This window comes from Clupea harengus, chromosome 23, assembly GCF_900700415.2.
Source record: "Clupea harengus chromosome 23, Ch_v2.0.2, whole genome shotgun sequence".
Lineage (NCBI taxonomy): Eukaryota > Metazoa > Chordata > Actinopteri > Clupeiformes > Clupeidae > Clupea > Clupea harengus.
Genome location: NC_045174.1, coordinates 9397628 through 9416960, shown reverse-complemented (window position 1 = coordinate 9416960; position 19333 = coordinate 9397628). Strand labels below are relative to the sequence as shown.

Genomic DNA, 19333 nt, shown 5'->3' with positions numbered 1-19333 from the left:
TCAGATGATTGACACCTTGTTCCACAAGAAAAAAGAAGGTGTGGCCTGAACACATTTATGGGACCTTTAGGCCACATTTTATTTTGTATTGAATTTCCTTAATTGGCACAGAGTTCCTTCATATTAGTACATTTTACGTATTTCAGTATGAATTACTATCGAACAGACTGTTTCATTTTACAGGGATGTATGTAAACATTTCAATAAGGATTTCCACATAAGGATTGCCATAATAATTCATAGGATAATCTACTTTATGGCTTGGATTTATTTCTGAATTAAAATATTTACTAATAGGGGGAGCTGGATAAGCTTGCCCTTACAATATTATGTTTATCTCCAGTTTGAATATGACTCAATTTCTCAGCTTTGTAAACCACACAATTTGGTGTTTTTTTGTCTTCTGATGGTGTTTTGTTTTGTTTTGTTTAAATTGACTTTAGAGAGTAATCTTTCAAAGAGTTTCTGCAGACTCGAGTGTCAGGGTAAGGCCTATGTTGAAACATCAGAACATTTTTAATTTGTTATAATTTAGAATCTATGCATTCAATTAGAACATATAAATGCAGAAATAGATGGCATGGGAGGTAGGCTACTTAATAAAATGCTTATGGTGGTAAGTGTCTTTTCTTGTAACATTCCTAAAACATTCGAAAAATGCTATCCAATTGCTCTATCCAAAGCTATTAGAACACTTCAACCAAAGATAATGTCATAACGATCTATATTTGCTACACAGGTGGTTTGTAAAGAGACCTGAGGTGAACTGTGGGCTATCTGGTTGGTTGGTGTTGCCAGACAATGTGATGTTGCTGGTAACACCAGGGTGTCACTCATCCCCAGGACACTTCCCCAACTGGGAACTGGGAAAACAGTATTTTGCTCCCTCCTGTGGTCATTTCCCGACACCACACCAAGCTACTCAAACAGTCCTCCCTTTAGGACCAAGCGACTACATTTATCGAGTCGAATAAACTTAAGCGCAACTTGGTGAAAACGACCAAGAGTGAAAACTCTCACATGTTCCGTCCAGATTCAGGAGCTTCTATGTGGGACAAGAAGACACTGTGAAAGTATGATTCTGGAGGAATTGAAGCAATAAACTACATTATCACCTGGTAGTTTTACAGCATAAAGGATAAATATCGCTCTAAAGCAGATTTTGGACAGATTTGTCCGTGGTGGGTTGCTCACGGTAATTTAGCTAGCTGGCTAAGTTAGCATGCACAGCGTATGTTTAGATTACTTGTAAAGGCTAGAATATAAGCGGTTGATCTGTGCATAAGTCATGTTTTCATTGCTATAGAAATGAATTGACAGTATTGTTGTTCGGCATCATCTCTAACATGTTAGCAATCAGGCAAAGCATATTACAACTACTATCGATTTGCTAGCTGTATATGCTAGCTATCCTGTCAGCCTAGCGTGAGCTTGATGTCCACGACATTCTCTCAGTTGTAACGTTTTATGGAAATTGAAATTACTTCGTTTGTGGAGACGTTCAACTGCATGTTTGCTTACTGGTATGCCTCTAACGTAAAATGTTAAGAAGGGGTTTAAATCTGTCAGTGATTGCACCCATTGTGCCCAGCCTAGAATGTAAACAAATCCAAACTTGACAGTATAAGCTTGCTACCTTATGTTAGCAAGTCGTCAGTTGTGTGCTAGCCGTGCAATATGGTTGACGTTGGCAGACATAACTATTGGCGATTGTATGCAATATTTTTGAGTACCATACTCTTTCATCGTAATATGAATATGGAAAGTTTCACAAATGTGTCATATTTAAAAAGCATTACGGGATTCACCCGCAAATCAGTAAGTTGCACTGGATGTCGGTCAAATTGTTACTCGAGGGCGGGGTTGGTTCACAGCCTCTCGCTAGCTTTTTGTTAGGCCTGAAAGGAAGTTAAAATGTTTTTTTTTCTCTTTTTTTTCTCTAGTGCTTGCATTGCAGTTTAGCTCGTTTGTATCTCACCGATGATAATATATCGGTAGCACATCAGACAATCAGCTTGCTGGTAATTTCTTGCGTTGTATGATTTTAGCCAGCTAGATCAGAGTTTGATGTAAGTTAACGATCTAATCGCTAACAGCTGGTCATTTTGTCATTTTTAGCAATGGATCCCGAGCGACAGAAGAGAAAAGAGGAAATTCAAAAAGCGCTGGGTTTTATTCAGTAAGTTAGATACCCGTTTTCATTCATGAATGCTTTTATGTTAATTAACCTTAAGAATTAAACCACACGTACAGTGTTGTTCGTTTACTGTGACTGTCTTTGATGTAGGTCATCATTGCCTTTTCCTGAACCTGAGGGCTATGAGGTAGGTATTGTTTTTTGTATTAGTTTAAGACAGCTTTACTCTTGCTCATAATTTTATTTTTACCAGATCACGCTTTCATTGGCATTTATGTTGTTGTTTTTTCCCCAGGCATTTTTGACCCAGCTGGTGTGCAATCTCCTGGATGAGGGAAATGCAACATTTAGGGATGGGGAGTGGAGACAGGCTGCAGTGAACTACAGTGAGGGGGTCAATGTGGCACGCTATGCCCAGTCAGAGGCATTGGTCATTCCCCCTGAACTGTTGGAGAGCCTCTATGTAAACCGGGCCGCCGCTCATCATCACACTGTGAGTCTCGCTGAATATGGACACTTAGAACTGTGTCATTAGAACATATATACAACATTTTTTGACAGTGAATAGATAATAACCATCCATTTGTACATTGCTTTTAAAGTGTGACAAGTGGCAGTTCAACATCCTCAACACTTAACTGATGGTTATGTCTCATTCAGCAGAGATTGTTTTAACGAACATTAAACAGAATTTTCTGTCTCTCTCTGTCTCTCTCTCTCTCTCTAGGGAGACTACGAGCGTGGTGTGCAGGACTGCGACAGCGCGCTGTGCGTGTCTGAGGGCAGTCGCCGGGCGCTCTACCGCAAGGCATTGTGCCTGCGTGAAATGGGCCGCCTCCGTGAGGCATATGAGTGTGGCACAGGATGCCTCCTCACTGCCCCGCAAGTAAGTGCCCCCTGGTGCTCTAACCCCCTGGGTAATAGTGCTCTGCCCCCCTGGGTAACAGTGCTCTACCCCCACAGTACCTTGAGTTGGTCTGTGGCATGATACCTACCTGTGTCAGAATCACTTTAAATAATTAAATTAATTTTGATTTGTTAAAAAAAGGTCCATTAGTAAAACATTAATTGAATGTAAAGTGATCAGAGACAGGTAGGAGGGAATGCATGCACTTAGACCATGTAGCAGCATGACCAAATGTGCTTTTGTACTTTTACTCAATCATTAGAGTTATTAGGAGACTGCAGGGTTTGTCTCATTACTGCATTTCTCATTAGTTGATTTAATTTTTTTGTCCGTGAATGCCAACCTCGCTCCCTCCTTTTCTGCTCTCTAATTGCTCTCAGGACAGACAAGTGAGCGAGCTAGCCCAGGAACTGGCCAATAAACTGGGCTTGAAGATCCGTAAGGCTTACGTAAGCCCACAGGTGTGTGCGCGCGCGGTTAAAAACCCTTTTGTGTATGCATGAATGGTTGCAGTAAAATAGACACTCAGGAAAAGTTCGCCCTGCAGTTTCATACAGTCTGTATGAAAAGCAGAATGAATTTCTGATGAATCCTGGTGGTACTTGTGATGTGTTACATCCTTTTGTGCAGGTGGACTCGAGCATGGCTGGGTCTGAAAGCAATGGCGATGGGACTCCTTCCCCCGGGGAGGTAGGTGATCTTTGCCGACATCATGATTTGCCGATACTAATTTTATAACCTGACAAAGTAGTGGGCTCTAAAACCTCCAAAGTCAACCTCCTTTTGAATTATTTTCTTCAGATGTCCTCCAATGGCCTGGAGTCTTTAAGTGAAATGGGATCAGGTAATGCAACTAGATTCTTTTTGTACTTGGAAAAAAATGCCCTTTACATTTTGAGGAAAACTAAGTCAACTTGAAAGTTTCCAACATTTAGGCCCTCATCCATTCAGTTTAGTTGAGTTCGGTTCCTCAGATGTGTTTGCATGGCTTGGCATGACTTGCACAATAGTGTCAAATGAGATTTCCTGTTATAGCTGTCTGTCTCTCTGTCTTTTCCCTCCCCCCTCCCTTCCTTGCTGCAGACAGTGCTCAGTGCATCCCTGCCCCGCTGGCCACGCCCATCCCTGTGAGTGACGATGCAGCCCCTTCCTCCCTGTCGCCCAGCATGCCCCCCGAGACGCCCGAGAGCCCTGGGCAGGGCCTGGCGGGCAGCGTGCAATTCTCGGTGCCCGTCTCCGAGCACATGGGCGACTGCGGCGTCATCAGTGAGGATCTGGACAGCCTGCTGGACTGCCTCCCCAAGGGATCTGAGGTCAGCTCGGTGAGTAACCTTGCCATGGTTCCCCTGCACCACCACCCGAGAACACAGGATGGAAGGGCAGAAAGGAAGAGGAAGAGGACAAGTTGGGTGGGGTTGGGGGTGGGGGGGTCGGAGGGGAAAGAACAAGAAGCGAAAAATGGAGAGTAGAGATGAGAAAATGGTGGAAAAAGGAGATAAGGGAGAGTGAGGAAGGAAAGAAAAATGAAAAGAAGATAAAGGTCTGGGGAAAACAGACGAGGGGGAACTGATAAGAAGAGAAAGGGTACAGGACGGAGAAGGTCAGAGGGGAGGAATGAGGGGAAAAGGGCAGATGAAATGATGGGCAGGGTGGGGGTGGTAGGAGGGAGGGAAAAGAGAGAGCCCAAGAATGTGCAACAGGAAGAGGAAGCGCAGAGGGAGGGTCACAATGGAGGGCTGAGAAGTGGGTTAGAGTTAACATTAGAGAGTTGGAGAGTATATTTATTTTATTATTTTATTATTATAGTTTGTTTCTACTATGTTTTGGCACTCTGAGATTCTTTTGAATGAAGAGTGCGTTACAAATAAAATGCATTATTATTATTATTATTATTATATGAGGGTGAGAAGTGGGTTAGAGTTAACATTAGAGAGTTGGAGAGTATGGGAGGGGAATGAAGAGCAGCCAGCAGAAGCTGAAGTCATCTGCACTTCCCTGCAGGGCGTCTTGTGTTTCTCGTCAGTTTCTGTGTCTGTCTAGATCAATAGCACACTCCCAGGATGAGTCAGCAGTAGATGACATGGCGGACAGTGATATGACCCCTCGTCATTTGTTTGAGATGCTTGACTATACTCAGGGTAGTAGCTGTGATATTGCAGCCGATAGACGTCATCATATCATTACAAAAAACTTAATTCGAGTGTATACTTATGATATTTGCGCATAGCAGTATTTTAACAATCATATCTTGGTTTGAACCTTTTGAATGGCTACATGTTTTGCATATGCTGCACCTGTGAAGCCTGTCAGCCAAGTTCCAAGTGTTGTTTACTTAGATTCATTGCACATTTAAGTCCTGTGGCTGACGTATTATGACCTTAATTTGACACCCTGACAAAGGCTTTAACCTATAACCACCGCCAAGCCACTCTTAAGCCTTGCTGCTTGTTATCTTGCTTGTGCCCAGGGGCGGACTGGGGGGAAAAAAGTGGCCCGGGAGTTACTGTCAGACCGGCCCACTCAATACACGGCGCGCGGCCCACTCAGTACACGGCGCGCTGCCCACTCAGTACACGGCGCGCTGCCCACTCAATGCATCGCACGTATAGACCAGTCAGTGGCCTACTTGGAAAAATACCCATACACTTAACATTATTTTGGATGATTACAAAGAAATTACATCATATATGTTTTTTTTTAATAACATTTGGATCCACCAATTTACCTGGGTGGACACATGGAATAAAATGATACTGGCTATTGTAACACTCCAAGGTAGGTATAGTTTGCTAGATGAATAGGCTTAACTCTGGGCTAGTATTGTTGTGTTGAAGGTGCATAACAAAACAATAAGTTAAGTAACAGAACCTAAACTAACTCTGCTGGCCCGGGTGCATTATAGTCACATGATAATAAAAAACAATATCAGTATACTCATGTGTTATTATGACCTTACTATCTAATCTAGATAACATATTAACATTGTTTATAATGTTAGTGTTGTGTGTAACACGGTGATTTTAGCATAACAAGCTAGCTGGTTAGAAATTATAAGATTGCCCTCTTTACAACTACCACCATGGATAGCTTGCTCATCGATTGTAAATAAGTGACTACGGCTAACATGTTAAAGTAGATCATCTCGATGATGACAATAGCGCCAGCTTGCTTATTTTACCAGATCATAACGGTCTCAATTTTGGACATTTTTCTACCTAACGTTAGCTAGGCTAGTTGGTAGTGAACGTTACCTCATCTGTGAAAAGCAAGCTAACATTGGCCAAGTCAACGCCACAACTTACCTTGTATCACTGTCACGCGAAATAACAGTCGTAAATGGCCCAGAGTTTTCTTAAATGCAATTCCTCAAAACTACCAGATGCCCCACGGGCCGCTCTGTGTTAGAAGGGCTGACTGCACACGTCACTACGGTTGCGTGCCCTGGCGGGGCGTGTATGCAAATCCAGGTGCGTTTAATTTAAGAATCCTCATCCTCAATCTGCACAGCTGAGAACACTTCGGCTGTGTAATAACCCATTTTCAGGTGTTCATTAATAAGGTGGAGATCGTTTCTTACGTTGAATTTCTGAAGTCCGTAAGAACACATTTCAGAAGACACTTCAGAACATTTTCAGAATAGGCACCATGAGTGTGAATACAGATCGCGAGGAGGAGTATAAAAATCAGTCAGTGATTTAAATTTTATAGTTAGTAGAGGAAATTATACGTGTTCTGAGTAGTATGGAAAATAGTTGAACGTGCCGGCGGTGTCAGTGAGAGGGCCGGTCGGTGATGGAAGTGGGCCGGTATTTTGGACCATCCCAGCCTCGTCGACCCCGGTATCCCCGATGGCCAGTCCGCCCCTGCTTGTGCCTGATCCCTATACTTCTCTCCCCTTCTCCAGAACACTGTCCAGGGAGCCATTCCCACCAACCTCCCGAACACGGCGGTGGCCCTGCGGTCTGCGTACCCCTCCAGTCTGCCGGCCCCTTCCCCCCAGCTGCCCGCCGCCTACTTCAGCTCGGCGGTCAGCCCGCTCTCCCCCCTGGAGCCGTTCGCCATGCTGGGCCAGAGTGAGGCCTCCAGTCAGAGGCTGGACTCTCTGGGCTTCTCCACCGGAGCCGGAGCCACTGATATGGCAGGGAAGGGGGGCGTAGGGTCCCCCGAGTCTGGGGGTTTGGACTCACTGTCGGAGTACACCCTGCCTGGTGAGTGGTACAGGATGGCCTGCTTTTTCGGTGTCCTAATTATGCTGGTTGGTGATTACACCAAGGGCCTCCATTGACCTTGCATGTAAAACAACTGCTATTATGCAAGCAGCAATATCTTTCAGTTCAGGACTTTATATAGCTGTGGTTTTATCTGTGAACATGGGTTTAAGCCGTGTGCAAACACTGATATTGTTGCTGACCCTTATGATTAAGCTTTATTGCATTGCACAGTTGTAGCCTTTTGTGTGCTTTGTTTGATTTGCTGGTTCCTTATTTCTCTGTGTCAACCTCGGCAGGTGGCAGAATCAATCACAGTTTCATCCCAGGACTGCGCAACCACAACTCGTCTCACACGGTAAGGCCCCGTCTGCACAGAAGAAGGAACATCTGTTATCCTTGGGAAATACTATCAAGGCATTTTTGACTTTTACCCACTAAAGGACTTTTAAGCCCCATGTGATGAATACAAAGACAGCATGTGACTGACTGTAATTAAATGTCTTCTGATAGCAAGTAAGGTTGTCAGATTTCCACGTGCACCAGGCATGGGAAAATACCTGGGTCACTTACTGTTCTGCCCTCTGGTTTATTTAGGTCAGCAAGGGTTGATGTACATTGCTTTGAGGAATTTGACGTTTCATGTTACATTAGATAGTTGAAATGAGGATGGACTTTTACTTTGATACCATGGTGTGCTTTGTATCGTGATGGAGAACTTTGCGGCAGTGAACAGGTTACGCACAATGGTGAAAGCCTCTCTATTGTATTACATTTTCCTCACACCCTCGAAAGTATTCACCTGACATATCAATAAAGGAGCAATGCAATCGCTTCCTGGCTCGTGAAAATCAAGTTTGGCTGACTGTTTAGCTGCGTTAACACACTGGTTATGTAAAACACGTAGCGGGAACAGTACACTTACCATAATGGGTAATCCCTGAGTCAGTACTGTTCACATTACTAATTCCTACTCAAACAATGTTGCTGGTGCGAAGTTAACTCCAATGTAATGGAGTGGATAATAGGTCCGTAGTTTCTGTTTGAAGTTTGAATGGTTGTACGTAAATGTATATACATATTAACATGTTTTCCCCCTTACAGAATGGTCCCACTGCCACCAACCTCTCCCTGTTGTCCAGGAACCCTCTTGCTGCCACACATGAGTTCAGACAGGCTTGCCATGCCTGCTACAGCCGAATAGGTACCCAGAATTGCTACTGATTACTCACAAAATGTCCAGTTGGGAGTGATTACTTGGCCTTTTTGGAGTGATTGGTTGATGTTATGAGCTAAATATTCAAAAATCGAAGTGAATGTGAATGGTGATCTTTTACCCCCGTTTTTAAAATCCATGCCAATTTACATGAGCAATAACCTGCCAATTCATGTGAATGTGAACCAATATTTTACAGTCCACTAATTAAATTCCTCCCAATAATCAGGGCCCCGGGTGATGGACTACAAGTACCAGCCGGAGGCGGCCCACCGCTGCAAGAGAGACGTGTTGCTATGTCGCCTCAAAAACTCAGACGACCCCACTTGGAAGAGGGTGCGACCTCGGCCCGCCCGAAACAACTTCCTGGGCGCTTTTGTCCTCTGCAAAGGTAGGAGTGTCTGCTCTGATGATATTTAATGCTACACCATTCTGAAGTATTGATTGTAAAGCTCTGCCCTCAGTCCTCAGATTCAAATGGTTATTTATGTGGAGAAAACGTAATTTGCTTTTCATTCAGTATTGCTCTTAGTCGATTCCCCACATTCCCTGAAAGGCATGTAAACCCTCCGGTCAAGTTACCATCAACTGGCAAGATGAGGCTTGCATTTCTTCTTCTCCTCTCATCCCTCTGTTCTCCTCCTCCCTCTCGCCCTCCTTTTCCTCGTTCCCTCCCATCCACAGAGGTGCAGGAGCGGCAGGAGTGCCAGTATGGGGAGAACTGCACCTTCGCCTACTGCCAGGAGGAGATCGACGTGTGGACGCAGGAGCGCAAGGGCGCGCTGAGCCGCGAGCTGCTCTTCGACCCGCTGGGCACCAACGAGCGACGGGCACTGAGCGTCACGCGCCTGCTGCAGCTGCACATGGGCATGTTCATGTTCCTCTGTGAGGTAGGGCGTGTTCGCCCGCACTTCCCAAATAGCCTAGCCTATCCCTTGTATCAATCCAAATGATCCCACTGTGCTAGCAAACTTGTGTTTTTAGATCGATAAAACCTTTTGCAAGCATTGAACAGACAAATACCATGATCTAGAGCGAACAACAACACACCAAGTAATGTAACTAACGTTAGCTAGGTTGTGGGTTAGCAAACTGTCACTACAATTACTGATTACACCTTTAATCAGTACACTTGTATCCTCTTCTGTCTCTCTCCCCTCCTCCCTGCCCTTCAGGAATGTTTTGACAGTAAGCCTCGCATCATTAGCAAGCGGAGCAAAGAGAATCTGGCTGTCTGCTCCAACCTCACCGCCCGCCACCCTTTCGACGATAATAAGTGAGTAAATGCTGTTCTGCTCCCTGTCCTTGTCAGCTCTCCAAAAATCCTCCTATCTCCCCCAGTAATGGCTCCCAAATTCAATTTCCCTGTCCTTTTTGTCTGAGGACATCGCCTGCTGTCTGATTTCATCTCCTGTCTCTGCTCTCTGTGTCTCGTAGTTTTTTTCTGTCCTTCATTACTTTCCACTGACTTTGCACCTATTACTCACATTGTTCGTTTGGTTTAGTCTTCATATGTTGCATATGTTGTCTGTCCCCTATATATATTTTCTTTTCTTCCCATGATTCCTCTGTACTCCTGTCTTCCTTTAGACACTGTCCCATACTGTTCTTTTATCTCTACTCCTGTTCTCCTGTCTTCCTTTACGTGTGTCCCATACTGTTCTTTTATCTCTGCTACTGTTCTCCTGTCTTCCTTTACGTGTCCCATACTGTTCTTTAATCTGTACTTCTGCACTTATCGTCCATCAGCAGTTTTTCATTCCACTGCTACTATCTGCTTTCCTCCCCTGCTCTTGTATGTGCTGGTTCACCTTTGTTGTCCTTTCTTTCTCCTCTTCACTCTCTCTCTCTCTCTCTCTCTCTCTCTCTGTGTCGTCCTCTCGCAGGTGCCTGGTGCATGTGGTGCGCTCTGCCAACGTGCGCTACAGTAAGGTGCGCCCGCTACACCCACTGTGCCAGTTTGACGTGTGCCGGCATGAGGTGCGCTACGGCTGCCAGCGCGAGGACAGCTGCTCGTTTGCCCACTCCGTCATCGAGCTGAAATGCTGGGTACTGCAGCAGGACACGGGTACATGCTGTCACACGCTCATCCTATCGCCTTGGCCTCTTCCAACTCTTTCCCACACACTCACTGACATTCACACACTCACTCTCACCCATACACACAACCATTTGGGGGTTGGCAGGCTTTATGATGCTAGCACGCCTTTTCGCCCTTTTTATTTTTTTTATTTTTTATTGAGCAATGTGTTTACTCTGTGTGTGTGTGTGTGTGTGTGTCATAATTAGGCATTACCCATGAGGAGATGGTGCAGGAGTCCAAGAGGCACTGGCAGAGGCTGGAGCAGAATGCACAAAGACAGAAGGTGGGGCTGTCAAGGGTGAGGGCACAGTGCTATCATTTGTGCCCAGTCATTGTGGGCCCACACTGGGCAGACCTGTAGGCTAATGTTACTGCTCTGCCGACACACTTCCCATGTTGGTTGCATTATGCTGGAATGGATATACATGCTGAGTCATTGCTGGTGTCTTACCCCTTGTCTTGTTTTTTAAAATGTATTTCTTCCTTCTGACCAACTTTCTCTCTTTTCTCACTTTTTCTTTCATTTCTCTCTCTCTCTCTCTCTCCAGCCCCAGCACATCCCTCAGCAGCCAAGCGGCAGCAGTGCCTGCAACAGTGGTGGTGGAGGTGGTGTCGGGGGCATGGGTGGAGGCGACGGTATGCTGGGCGTAGGTGGGATGGGAGGAGGAGGCAGCTGCGCCCGCGGCCGAGGTCTAAACCTTAAGATGAAGTTTGTTTGCGGACAGTGCTGGAGGGAGGGCCAGGTCAACGAGCCTGACAAGCAGCTAAAGTATTGCACAGCAAAGTCCAAGCACAGGTGAGCTGCCCTTACCATTAACAGTTGGTGGGAGTTGGTGATTGATTGTATGGGATCTGATGGAGGGGGATGTGCGTGCGTGCGTGTGTGTGTGCGTAAGAGCGAGAGCGCACATGAGCAATTCTGTCAGAGGCTGAAAAATTATGACAATTATGATATCAGGTTTCCCACAGTCATAGAAATCCTGGAAAAGTCATGGAATTTTAAAATCCCATTTTCCAGGCCAGGAAAAGTGATAAAATTCAGTAAATTCATTGAAAGTTTCGTAAAAGACATGACATTTGATTTTGTTGTACCAGGGGCATTGGAGTTATAGGAGATAAAGTATGTACATCTTATTGTATATTTTATGGATTAATGCAAGTCACAGTGTGGGAATAGAGAGTAAGGAGTGAAAGCACATTTTATCCAAACTCGTTTTGTTGTCTGAAACTTCCAAAACCTCCAAAGCCTTTACAATGTAATAGTGGAAATGAATAGGAAATCTAATTTTAGTTGTCACACACAGTGACCAAATTTCTGCGAGGCGGGCATAATCTTTTGAAAACATCAGTGGCCAAAGCCTTCGTAGATACAACGTGATTAGCAGTAAGTGCTAGCAATCTTAGAGGAAGTAATTCACTTTGCCGGGGAAGTTCTTTTTGCTTAAACGATATTTTACTGATTACGATTTCTAGCCTAACTTGTTTTGTAGTGTCATTGCTTTGAAAATAATCTCGATTAGTAGGCAAAGTGAAGCGTATTTAGGTTATTGCTTTTGCAAGATACAGTGGGGAAAATAAGTATTTGAACCCCTGCCGATTTCGCAAGTTTGACCACTTGCAAAGAAATGTGTGATCTATAATTGTAATAGTAGGTGTATTTTAACAGTGAGAAACCGAATATCAACAAAAAAATCCAGAAAACTGCATTTTATAACATTTATGACTTAATTTGCATTTGATGCAGAAAATAAGTATTTGAACCCTTAGCAAAACATGACTTAATACTTGGTGGAATAACCCTTGTTGGCAAGCACAGGCGTCAGACTTTTCTTGTAGTTGGTCACCAGGTTTACACACATCTCAGGAGGGATTTTGGTCCACTCCTCTTTGCAGATCCTCTCCAAATCCTTAAGGTTGCGTTTTCAATGGGAGGGAATGAGGGAATGAGGTTCAAGCCCAAAATTCCACGTTACATGGCCCCATCCATAGTCCCCTCGATGCAGTGGAGTCGTTCTGTACCCTTGGCAGAGAAACAGCCCCAAAGCATAATGTTTCCACCTCCATGCTTGACGGTGAGGATGGTGTCATATTCAGCATTCTTCCCCCTCCAAACGCGGCAAGTCAAGTTGATGCCAAAGAGCTTGATTTTGTCTCATCTGACCACATCCTGTCTCCCAATCCTCCTTAGAATCATTTAAGTGTTCATTGGCAAACTTCAGACGGCCCTGTACATGTGCTTCCTTGAGCAGGGGGACCTTGCGAGTGCTGCAGTACTTCAAACCATTACGGCGTAGTGTGTTGCCAATGGTTTTCTTGGTGACTGTGGTCCCAGCTGCCTTGAGATCATTCACAAGCTCCCCCTGTGTAGTTCTGGGGTTATTCTGCACCTTTCGGATGATCACCGATACCGCTCGAGGGGATATCTGTCATAGAGCCCCAGACCTAGAGCGATTGACAGTTGTTTGGTGTCGCTTCAATTAACGAATAATCGCACCAATAGTTGTCTGCTTCTCACCAAGCTGCTTGCCGATGGTTTTGTAACCCATTCCAGCCTTGTGCAGGTCTACAATCTTATATCTGACGTCCTTGGTCAACTCTTTGGTCTTGCCCATGGTGGTGAGGTTGAAGGTGTGAAGTATGATTCTTTGGACAGGTTTCTTTTATACACGTCACCAGTTGAGATCAGGTGTACCTAATGAGGACTAATCTGTGTGCTTCTTGGGCACCTAACTAGGCATTGGGAGCCAGAATTCTTGCTGTTTGCTTGGGGGTTCAAATACTTATTTTCTGCATCAAATACAAATAAAGTCATAAATGTTATAAAATGTAGTTTTCTGGATTTGTTTGTTGATATTCTATTTCTCACTGTTAAAATACACCTACCATTACAATTATAGATCACACATTTCTTTGCAAGTGGCCAAACTTGCGAAATCAGCAGGGATTCAAATACTTATTTTCCCCACTGTATATATTTTGGCTGCAAAGCAACTTGTAATAGCAAGTAGCCTTAATCATGCTTTTCCTCTCAAAATGCTTGAAAAGTGTACTTTTTTCTTTTCTCCGAGGGTGACACCCCCACCACCCCCTAACTGTATCATCATATCAGCCAGAAAACATATAACCCAACAATCCTCCAATGTAGCTATTCATGGTTGCCAGCAGCTTTATTTATATGCAGGGTTTTTCCTGGGTCAAAATGGGTCTTCGGTGCTCCAAAAAAAAATTTGCGCGCTGTGTGCCCAGTCTGTGTTACCATGTCACCTTATTAGCTTACATTTTACCATTTCATAAATAATGAGAATATGCTTCAGGAAATCATTTTGCTTCCACTTTAGATTCAAATAGATTGACAATAGTCCAAGCCCCATGCTGCTATCATGTATGGTTCAAAGATTATCAAGGTTTACCTCTTTACATATATATGCAAACTACTGAAATGTATATCAATAGACTCTAGAACTAACCAGTGGTCAGAAATGGAACACACAAATTATGAGATTCAAGTTTATCTATTATTACTATTCATTTTTATTATACAAACCTACATAACATTCTTTTTGTTTTTATTATTAAAACTGTCCACAAATATGTTTAATAGTGTGTTTAACTTCTATTGGCCCACCAATGGAGGCTGCGTTGGAAATCAAACTTTTGTCAGCATTTTGAGTGGACATTTCATTTGCATTTGTACAGGTGTATTCGTGCACGTCGGGCTGGCCCTCGCAGCGGAACGACAGTTTACAACCGCACCGGTTTATCAATGATAATATTAATTCGAGATGCAACACAAATCTATCCGCTCTCCTCCGAACGAGCTGAGCTTTCATTGATAAACCAATGCGGTTGTCTGCCTCTCCCGAGGCCCCGCGGTCTACTGGTACTCGTTCAAACGGGTAGACAAATCAAATAATAGCCTACACCTGTGTAGGTCCTCAACATAGCAGATATTTTAATACATTGAAAGCCATGAATACTGAAAATGGAATGTTATGTTCAAAATCACCGCCAACTGATGAAGTCCGGATGCATACGCAAGTTGAGTGATTGGCAGCTGGCCGCTCTGTGCATTCGCGCACCTCACAGTTGCGTATTGTTCAGACAAGAAGACACGCTTATCAACTCGATTACTATTGATCAAAACAGAACGAGGTTTCGGCTGTAGCCTATACTTGAAACAAACTATTGAGACCATATTCGCTTACATGCATTGCACGCGTGATGAATTGCGGCTTAATGGTGTTTTGAGCCCTCACCGTCGACTTCAAGGCAGCAGCTCACCCACCCCCTGAGCGAAATAATTCATATCTATAAATAACAGCTCACCTTTATCTTTTTAACCAGATTTGTAAACAGGTCGCGATCAATATTTTGCAGTACAATAGGCTACCTTGGTTAAAAATCGAATTACGGTAGATGCATGCTAGCATTGCGCTAAATAATTAGACAGCTAACATTAATTAGTGGTGTTAACATAAAGTCAGTTATTGTATATGGCATTAATATTATTCTAAAACACCTTCACTAGTTGTTTTAACCAGATTTGTAAGCAGGTTGTAAACAACATTTTGGAAGTGCCTTGGTTTAAAACAGCTAAAAGCTAGCTACATTAAGTTGCTTGCTCAAATCTCAAATTCAAACCAACGTATTCTCAAGCTTGGAGCTGCCTCTGTTCAATGATTGGCTCAGGGGGTGGGAGGTGGGATGCGCCTTCCAGGCAGCTGCTGCCTTGAAGTCGACGGTGAGGGCTCAAAACACCATTAAGCTGAATTGCGCCATGAATGACAGCTATTTATTTATTTATTTATCGCGGACTTTTTTTTTTTGCCTTAGGCGCTCGGGATTTGTTGTAGGCGCTCGGGAAAACGGCTTAGGCGCGCGCCCAAATTTTCTCTATGCAGGAAAACCCCTGTATATGACCTATAAACGTAATATGCATTGATGCTGCTGCTCCTGAAATACATACTGTATGTATGTAGGACTAATGAAATGTATTATGTTTTTTTATTCTTCCATGGATAATATTTCGTTGTGCAATTGTCTGCAGTGTGATCTAGTTTCCACTTGAATTGACATACTATCAGAAAAGGAATGAAAAGGTGGTTGTTTAATTTTCATTCAATAATTAGGCCCACCATGTGGACTAATGGACGTAATTTTGTGGATGTGTAAGTTGTGAAAGGTCATGGAAATGTCATTGTATGCCATGGAAAGGTTTTGAAATCTTATCAGTGAAAGTGGGTGGAAACTCTGTGATATTGAGAATGAATGAATCAGTGAGGGACTCCAAGAAGAGTGGGAGGTTTAGGATTAATGGAATCATTCTGAGGTTTACGTTTGACTTCTGAAACACCACTCTCCTTTTGTGTAAGGGGGGTATTTTCAGGTGAGTGGTGTAACGGGAAATCTCCTGTGCCTTCTGGGTCAGTGACTCAGCAGAGGCAGCTGTGGTAGACCCACACATGATGAGGAACACTTAGGCAAGGCACAGCCCAGGAATAGCTTTTCTTTTTATTTGCGAATATGACGAGTGCACATTATTGATTTATCTGTCTGTGTTGTCTCTCTCTGTTTTCATTTCTTCTCCATGTTTTCCACTGCCCCTCTCTCTCTCCCTCCCTCCCTCTCTATCATTCCTCGCCTCTCGCCTTCCGTTTGTTCTCCTCCCTCCCTTCTCTGCCCAGTTGGACCAAGGAGCGCAGGGTGCTGCTGGTGAAGTCCTTTGAGAAGAAGAAGTGGGTGGTGGTGCGGCCGTTGCCTTTCTCGCGCACCTACCCCCAGCAGTATGACGTGAGTCGGCAGTCACACCTCCTACGGGCAGATTGGCTGCAGCCGGGGAGCTGCTTGCATAAGTCCCCTCAGCCTCACTCAGCCTTTAAATCTGGCAATTGAATCTCACTTATGTCTCAGTATGTGATGGTCAATGGCCTTTAAGAAAGTTAAGGGTTGGCCATGATCAAATTTCACTTGCTCTTGTGAAATACTCCTATATTACGCATTTTGCGGTGTGACCACATAGACAAAAGCACACAGAAATATTCCCTCTCCGATAGACTCTTACACAAGCTTCCTCCCCATGTGTCTGTCATCCCCAGATGTGTGTTCACGTCATGAAGCAGAAGAAGTGTCACTACATTGGGAACTGCTCCTTTGCTCACAGCCTGGAGGAGAGGGACGTGTGGACCTACATGAAAAACAATAGCTGTGAGAACATTCCTCCTCTCTAACTCCCTTCTCTCTCTCTTTCTTTCTCACTCACTCAATCACCCTCCCTCTCTGCCAGTCACTCCCTTGGAACTTGGTGTTCTATTCATCTCATTTGGTTTGTGTGTGATTATGAGCGTGCATACCTTGGGTGTGCAGCTTTAGTAAGGTGGCAGTGGGTACAAAGGTTGCCTTACACTAAACAAGCGTTTTATAGAATTGAATATGTGTGCACACTTTAGCTCAGAGCATGATTACAGGGACTTTATTTTCCACTGTAACCCCGTCTTTGAAATGTCTGTCCCCGTTCACAGTGCGAGACATGCAGCAGATGTATGAAATGTGGCTGGCACTCACCAAACAGAACCGCAGCTCCGATGGAACGCTCATAACCCCACCCCCCGAAGAGAAACAGATCACCATGACAACAGATTACGGCGAGTCAATAGTGAGTAATGGGTGATGTCTTGGTGTGAGTCATACCAAAGATTGTAGACTACTTAGTGACATCATTCGAATTGATTCAAATGATTGTGTCTACTGGTGCAAAAACGTCTTGCGTCTTTCAGATCCACATCTTTCAGATATGGAATTCATAATTTAAAAGGTCATTTAACTTGGCTAGCTTAGGACACTACAGGAAGCTATTAGTGTGGCTTGTGTTGTTGCAAGAAAACTTGATGAGTTTCAAACGCAGCTTTAACTACTAACACCAGTTATGTTAGCTAGCTAGTTATGATTTCATAGAAACAACACTCCTGCATTTAAAAATGTTTTGAAAAGGTCTGGAACAGGGCGATCTAGTGCACAGCGATCAGGTGCATTCTAGTGACTGTATAGTAACTAAATAATCCTTTGAGCATATAGGTCTCCACCTCCCTGAATCCACTTACACAGTTTGTCCCAGCACGCATGATTCCAAGTTTAAATTTCAGCTGTAACACGTGGTTCAGTACCTTTCTGGAGGCTATTCTGTTGAGGTGGATTGCATTCCGTGTTTTACTGTGGTCACAGAGCTTCCTTAATGTATAGTCTTCAGGTTCTTTTTAGTCTTTATGCTGGATTTCTATTATGACTCAACACAGTAATGAGTGTGTGTGTTTGTTCATGCGTGTGTACATGTGTTTTCTCTCGGCAGGCAGGGCGTAGGTTGTCAGGCAGCGGTGACCTGTGACCCAGGCCAAAGTGAGGAGGAGCTGACCAATGAGCAGTAAGAGAGGATCAGGTTACCTGCAGCAGCAGCAGCAGCAGCAGCAGCAGCACCAGCCTGCCCCCCAACCCATCCCCACCCTAATCCACCCCAACAGCAGTTTGTAAGCCCCTCCCTCCCAACACCACCATACATTTGGAAAACCTCAGGATCCCTCGCATATGAGAGGCAACACAACCGTCTGTAGGACCAAATTGCACAAAAACACAGCAGTGCGTGCACACACACACACTCATACTAACTCTCGCAACATCCTCACACCCCACCGTTCCCACCCCTGCGGTTAAAAACACCTGCTTGGCAGCACTGCTCTGAGATAAATTATAAAAGGTTGGCACGTTCGCCAGTGATATGTGGGGACAATCTGATAATCAACCCCTCTCTTTTTGTGAAGAGGAAATTATGCCAGAAATTATCTTTTTGTTTTTCTTTTCTTCCTTTTTTTGTTTGAATATAAATACTACTCTGGTTGTCTGCCATATTGGCAGAAGAGTATGAATGTATTAGCCAGCCAAGGCCATAATAAGGAAGTTTAAAAAATATAAAATAAAAAAAACCCTCAGACACATTGAAAATTGTGGAATGTAATGTTATTTGGCAAACCAAGGTGAATCTTGGAGATATTAGATCTCATGTGAAAACACCCCCATCTTCCCACCATCCGAGCCCTACCCTAAGTCCTACCTCACCCATTAAATTGATCAAGCTAGCATGTCATCAGGCTGCTTGCCAACCCCCCTCCACCTTTCCCTGAGGGCCCTACACATGTCTGTGCGCTCTCAGCCTAGCAGACCCACATGCAGGCATGCAGATAATCCTACGCTGGAAGGGTTGTTTGTTGCCAGTCAGCAGCACTTACCTGAGCGTCTCCACCGCCCCAAGCTCAGGCAGCTGTGGCTCCAGTAGTTAAACTGTGGCAGCCATGTTCTATTTGGCTCGCAACCTTCTCCGTCACTACTCAGTGAAAGGTCTGCAGGTAAAGACACTTTGTCTCGCATAGGTAGACCCCCCCCCCCCCCCCCCCCGAAAGGCTGTTGACTATCGTTCTTCGCCATCCCTGATGTCTGTTAGCGTCGGTTTGTCCACAAGTTCAAGTATGGTCTGGCTGTGACATGAGAACATGGCCTGTAGCCTTCCAGTGTTAACTCTGTCCACACTGGTGAACCCTGAATGCTGAGGATTTGTTTGCGGGAATGGATTAGGATTACAAGAATAGTCAAATAATGCACCATTTGATGTGCCTATCTAGAGTTATAACCATTTCCAAAATATATAGTCAGGGCACGGCAATATATGCCTCAGGAGTCTGGGCAAGCTTTGTCCTTACCTACGTTAGAAAGGTATGTGGAGGTATGTCTATATTCACAC

At 44.3% G+C, this 19333-nt stretch overlaps 1 protein-coding gene across 6 annotated transcripts; it reads left to right on the top strand.

Annotated features, from left to right (window-relative positions):
• The first annotated feature begins 963 nt into the window (after positions 1-963).
• Positions 964-18540, top strand: zc3h7bb (zinc finger CCCH-type containing 7Bb). 6 transcript variants are annotated; one of them, XM_031560637.1, is made up of 22 exons: positions 964-1073; positions 2119-2179; positions 2288-2324; positions 2433-2630; positions 2865-3023; positions 3425-3505; positions 3675-3734; positions 3846-3888; positions 4128-4366; positions 6949-7252; positions 7552-7610; positions 8357-8456; positions 8698-8859; positions 9153-9358; positions 9644-9744; positions 10355-10536; positions 10758-10849; positions 11100-11347; positions 16236-16341; positions 16647-16755; positions 17070-17203; positions 17894-18540. In XM_031560637.1, exons 2-22 carry the CDS (start codon positions 2121-2123, stop codon positions 17927-17929), a joined length of 2715 nt encoding a protein of 904 aa, XP_031416497.1. In that variant the 5' UTR covers positions 964-1073; positions 2119-2120; the 3' UTR covers positions 17930-18540. The 6 variants fall into 6 exon arrangements, with proteins under 6 accessions (XP_031416497.1, XP_031416498.1, XP_031416496.1 ...); XM_031560638.1 differs by having other exon boundaries at positions 966-1118; XM_031560636.1 differs by having other exon boundaries at positions 966-1195.
• Positions 18541-19333: the final 793 nt, after the last annotated feature.